Source organism: Rutidosis leptorrhynchoides, chromosome 6, assembly GCF_046630445.1.
Source record: "Rutidosis leptorrhynchoides isolate AG116_Rl617_1_P2 chromosome 6, CSIRO_AGI_Rlap_v1, whole genome shotgun sequence".
Taxonomy (NCBI): Eukaryota; Viridiplantae; Streptophyta; class Magnoliopsida; order Asterales; family Asteraceae; genus Rutidosis; species Rutidosis leptorrhynchoides.
Window position 1 is genome coordinate 350,922,592 of NC_092338.1, and position 6,267 is coordinate 350,928,858.

Genomic DNA, 6,267 nt, shown 5'->3' on the forward strand with positions numbered 1-6,267 from the left:
ACACACACACACACCTATATATATATATATATATATATATATATATATACACACACATTTATTTACATATTTATTTACACACAAATGTTCGTGAATCATCGGGAATAGTCAAAGGGCAATTGCATTCCTGTAAATTGTTCCAAAGTTTTCGATACTCAACATTACATACTTTGCTTATCTTGTCGAAATCATATAAGGTTAGGTTTAAATTTGGTCAGAAATTTCTGGGTCGTCACATTTGACTTGGTCATTTGCAAGATAAAGTATGGATTAGTGACCTTGCGTGTTTTATGTTAAGATGTCGGTCATCACTTATGCATATGTATGTGTCATCATCAAAACATATTCTTTGGTTAATCATCATACTTAACTTTGTCGTTTAGTTCATTAACCAACTTTCAACCAACAGTTATGATTCTCTTATCAACACTATGTATGGTCGTCATAATCATGGATTTTGCTCCGAGAAGCATGAGTGTTAGGTACTGTTGATGAATTGTTGGATGGATGTTTTTGTTCTTGGCTAATGGCCTTATTTTTTCGTTGATCTATAGAGGTATTTTTGTGCTATTGTAGTCGACCATAGTCCATGAGGGGTATGTCTTTTTATGTAATATCGTAATGTTGGTTTTTTGAGTCTATAAGACCACTCCCAACGAGGCCGTCCTGGGCCGCCCACAAGTATTTTCATTGATTATAAACGAACATCAATTAAACATGTTAAAATTGCCAGTACAATTGGCGGGAGCTTGTTTTTTAGCCGAAGAGGGATTTTTTGCTCCGAGAGTCGTCTGATTTAGCCATTGTTGATAGATTATGATTGAATATAGATCGATTATTGTTGATTGTTGTTGATGATTGTTGATAATAGCCGATTTGATTGGTGTGGATCGAAGGAATATTGATATCGTTGTTGAAACCTAGAACGTAAATGTGTGAGTTTGTGTGTGAAGAATGAGATCGATTTAATGAAGATCGAGAGTTGGGTTGTAATGTATAATTGTTAATGAATGAACGAAAATGCTCCTCCACCCAAAATACCTATATGTTGTAACTTTTAGTATAAGCCATTCACCAAAATCAATCTAAGGGATAGAAATTCATCCCTTGTATCTCAACTAAATTTTAAGATTCATTTGAATATTCTCCTCATTCCTTATAACTTTAACCTACCATAATTAAACATCGATCGATAAGGAGTACAAAACCTATAAATAAGGAAACTCTATGTTAAAAAGGAATATTTATATTATATTTTTGTAATTAACTAAAAGTAAATAAATATATATGGGTGTCTTCCCAAATTCACATTCACATAAAGTCTAAAATAAGCTTTTTGATCGATAAATCGAAATTGGAACAAATTCTTTTCGGTTGAGTGTTTCAAACTATCAGCGGTGAATTTTGAGGTATGTTTTCAATCTGTAAACCCTAATTTTATCCACTAATCTCGGTTAGAACAACTGCTACTCTTCACCAAAATTTTGATTAAAATCAAGGATTTTACTATGATCTTTAAGACTTTTTATTACACCAAGTTTATAAATTGGGTTCGTACCACTACTATTATTACTTGTTTTATTAATATCAATCCTATTTTAGATGTTTTTGTTTCATAAAAATCAAGACTTTTTATGTTATATTTGATTTTTTATAAAAGCCATAAGTTCCAATTAAAAAATCAAGTTTTTATTATCACCACAAATCTGTAACCTGGTTGGGTAATGCTATTATACTGATACATTGATAATTAAGTCCTTTTTGGTGCTAATTTGTAATAATCAATTCTTTTAGATGATATTAGTTCATAAAATTGAGTGTTTTTGTAAACTGGTTTCCTACTTTACTAAATACTGCATTGATGATATTTCGTCTTTTTTAGATGGTAATGTGTAAAAATAAAGACTTTTAGATGATAGTCGATGAAAATAGACCTTGAATCACAGAGTTTTGTAAATCGAGTTAGTACTACTTAAACTAAAATTTTGATAATTATCACATCATGTAAGTGGCGGTAAATATTTGTTTTAGCCATTTATCAATAAACTTTTTAGTTTTTATTAACAATATGTGGTGCAGGTGATTATTTTAACATCTGAACAAGGAATCTAATCTTAAACCCAATGATTCAGTTTAGCTTTTGATCGATAAATCGAACTTGGAACAAATTCAGTTCGGTTGAGTGTTTGAAATCATCAGCGTTAAATTTCGAGGTATGAATTCGATCTATAAACTCTAAATATATCCATCCACTAATCTCGGTAAGAATAACTACTACGCTTTACCAAAATTTTTGATTTTTTTCCTATAAAAATCAAGCCTTTTTATACACCAAGTTTGTAAATTGGGTTCATACACTACTATTATTACTTGTTATTAAAAAATCAATCCTTTTTTATATGTTTTTTTTATAAAAATAAAAATCAAGACTTTTTATGTTTTAGTTTGATGAAATCCAGATTTTTTATCACACCGAATCTTCAAATTGTCGTCGTGGTACTACCAATTACTAAAATCTTGATAATATTTAGACCTTTTTGGGCAGGCAGTTCATAAAAATCAAAGCATTTGGATGAAAGCAACATAAAAATCAAGTCTTTTTATCACACCGAGTTTGTAAATTGGGTTCGTATTACAAAGAACTAAAATTTTATCAAATATCAAGGGTTTTTGGATGATAGTTTGGTAAAAATCAAGTTTTTGTTATCACAACGAATTTGTAAACTGGTTTTGTACTTTACCACTAATTACTAGTAAATATTGATAAATCAAGCCTCTTTTGGATTCTAATTTGTAAATATCAAGACTTTTAGATGACAGTCGATAAAAATGGAGTCCTTTTATCACAGAGTTTGTAAATTGAGTTAGTACTTTTTTTTACTAAAATTCTGATAATTAATTATCACACCAAGTATGTAACTTTCGGGTACTTGTGAAATTTGAGCCTTGTATCCTCTAAAATAATACTATCTTTTACATGTATTAGCCATATGTCGGGTAATGGTAAATTGGGCTATGCTAATTATAGTGGCCTGGTATCAATAAATTTTTTTTTTTTTTTGGGGGGGGTGGGGTGGTGTTATTTGTTGCAGGTGATTATTTAGACATCTGAACAAAGAATCTAATCTTAAACTCATTGATCATACATTAGCATCTGAATATATTTGCTGCTTTTCATGTAATTAAATGCAAACTGATATATGGTTTATGAACATGTTAGATGGAGGTTTATAGCGGTCCAAAATTGCCTCCTATGTCATCCAAATATCCATGGTTTGTTGTTCAAAATCTTAATGATGAAGATGACATTGGCGATGAGATTTACTCCACCCTACACGATCCGTTGATTAAATATCAATATCGAATACCCGGGGGACGACGTATCCGAGCGTGTTTCCATGGCTGGTTAATTCTTTCTAACCATCCACAAAACGATATTTGGTCTCTTTGGAACCCTTTGACTTTAAAGATTATTCATCTTCCTCCTTTGACTTTAAAAAACGGAGATGGTAAATCGATCGATGAATGTTGTTTGACGGCCCCACCCGATGATCCCACTTCAATCCTTCTTCTTACTAGATCAGATCAATGCACATTTGTTTTTTGCCAGCTAGATTACGAAAGAATGTTAAGCTGGTCTGAATTGTCGTACGCTAAGCAGCTAAAGAGATTAACACATGATGGAAGATTACTACGTAGCTTAACTTATTGTAATGGTAAGATATATGCATTAAATGCCAACGGGTATTTTAGACAAATGGTTGTTCAAGTTGTTGATGTAGTTAATAAGGGTAGAGAAGTTATGATAAAACTGCTAGTATTTGGGGTTTGCCCTAATCTTTCTAACTATGGATGTTTTCGTTGGATTTCTATTTTGAAAGGATATGGTACAAAATTGTTCAACATTAGAGTTGGTTTTCATGACAAAACTAAAAAGGTTGATGATGTGTATTTATTTGAATTGGACACGACTTGTATAAAGTGGGATGAAATGGAATGCTTAAACAAATGGGACTTGACTGACATATTATCGGAAGACGTGCAACTTGAACACTTCAATGACTTGGAGGTTATGATGGTAAAGTGGGATGAAATTGATGATTTGAAAGATGCTATCTTTTATGTGGATGTTGCTCGTGATATATCAATATATTATAATCCTGAAATTGCCTCGGAGTTAGGGGGTGGTTATATACATATTCGTGATAGAGACGACGCAATTCAAAACTTGTTTTTAGGGATTCAAGATGGTAGAGACGACGATCGGTCGGCAAACGAGAATGAAAAAAAGTATGTGGAGTCTTTCGCGGCATTCGATGAAATAATGACACGTTTGGCCGAGGAGAGAGAACCGGGTGATGGATCCGCCAATGTGTTATCTTACAAGATAGAGAATCGGTCCGGGAAGAACATTTCGAAAGAGACGGTTAATGGCAAGTTGAAAAGGGCGGGATCTAGAGGTTGATTTCTCTTAGTTCGTTTGCTTTGGTTCATGTTTTTATCGTGTAGTATTCGGTTTTATAATGGTTAGTTTGTTTTAAGGTTTATCGGGTTGGTAAGGGAGGCTCGTTTATAGATATTTTTTGTCTAGTCGGTTGCTTTCTAATTGTGAGCTTCCTCGTTGCCCCAGTTTATTTGTATTCTTTGTTGAGGGCATTTTCCTTTGTGACTCTGATATGTAGCTCCAGCATTTTTTTGTCCAAAGGGCATTTTTGTGTAACAAAAAGACAAAATTACGTTCGTCGTCCCTGAACTTGTATACAGCCTTCTCACGTCATCCTTAAACTTTGAATTCAATGGAAAAAATTGGAGATTGAGACTTTGCAGTTAGTTTTAGTAATTAATTTCTAACATAACTGCATTTAAGAATTTAAAAATGAAATTAGAATTCGAGCTTTTGATAAAATTAACAAGAACAGAGCAGTTTATACTTTGTTCTTCAAATATTAATTTGATTTCTGCTATTTTTTAACTCGAGTTGCAATATTAGCGTATTATATAGAGGTTATCAGATATTATTTCAACTAAATTGACTCAATTTACCTTTGTTTTGTAGCTTGATTTACCCGACAACTCAATATTCTGTCAGAATATAAATAAATCAAAAAAATAATAATAATCAGCTCTAACTGATTTTGTCTGATAATGAAACACTTGGAATCTTTTTGTACTGGATGTTAGACACAAACAAAATTAGGATACAGTTTGATAGCAACCTACAGCTGAATCTTACGATTTTCTTGCATTATCAATTATATAATAAATACTAATAATTAAATCAATAAATGTATTAGTAATAATAATAGTAATAATTATATTAATAATAATAAATAAATAATAATAATACACATAATAATAAAAATGATTATAATTATATTATTAATGTTCATAATAATAAAATGTATTATTTTCTAATAATCACAATTACAATAATGATAATAATAATAACTTATAATAATAATAATAATAATAATAATAATAATAATTCTTAATGAAAATGGTAATATTAATATTTAATAATATTACTAATATTAATCATATAACTAAAATTATAACTTTGCTACTAGTTATAATAGTAATGATATTAACAAATCAAATGTAAAAATTTTAATATTATAATTTTAAAATTATTGATATTAATATTAATAATAATAATAATGAATGTAATAATAATCATATAATAATTATAATTAAACTTGTAATTTCATTTAATATATTTATATTACAATTTATATCATATATTATATCATATATTATATGAATACATCTATTGAATATTTAATTTATATATTTTACAATTATTTCAATATAATAGTTATTAATAGAATTTTTTTTATATTTGTGGCTATATAGATTTATAATAATATCATATATCTACTTATATGTATTTATTTTAATAACAACTTAATTACTTTATACTTTATTTTAAATTTTTAATTCTAATTGATTAAAGTATATTTTATTAAATTAATTTATTATATAAACATTTGTTTATATATATATATATATATATATATATATATATATATATATATATATATATATATATATATATATATATAGATTCACATTTATTTACACACACTCGTTCGTAAATCGTCGGAATTGGTTAAAGAGTATTTGCATTCATGTAAACTGTTCCAAAGTTTTCGTGACTCAACATTACAGACTTTGATTATCGTGTCGAAATCATATAAAGATCAACTTTAAATTTGGTCAGAAATTTCTGGGTCGTCACAGTACCTACCCGTTAAAGAAATTTCGTCC

The 6,267-nt window shown here is 29.2% G+C and overlaps 1 protein-coding gene across 1 annotated transcript; it reads left to right on the forward strand.

The window, feature by feature from the left end:
- The first annotated feature begins 1,279 nt into the window (after window positions 1–1,279).
- LOC139854792 (uncharacterized) lies at window positions 1,280–4,465 on the forward strand. The gene is made up of 3 exons (XM_071844075.1): window positions 1,280–1,409; window positions 2,080–2,213; window positions 3,221–4,465. The coding sequence occupies exon 3, from the start codon at window positions 3,221–3,223 to the stop codon at window positions 4,463–4,465; it is 1,245 nt and encodes a 414-aa protein (XP_071700176.1). The 5' UTR covers window positions 1,280–1,409; window positions 2,080–2,213.
- The last annotated feature ends 1,802 nt before the right edge of the window (window positions 4,466–6,267 follow it).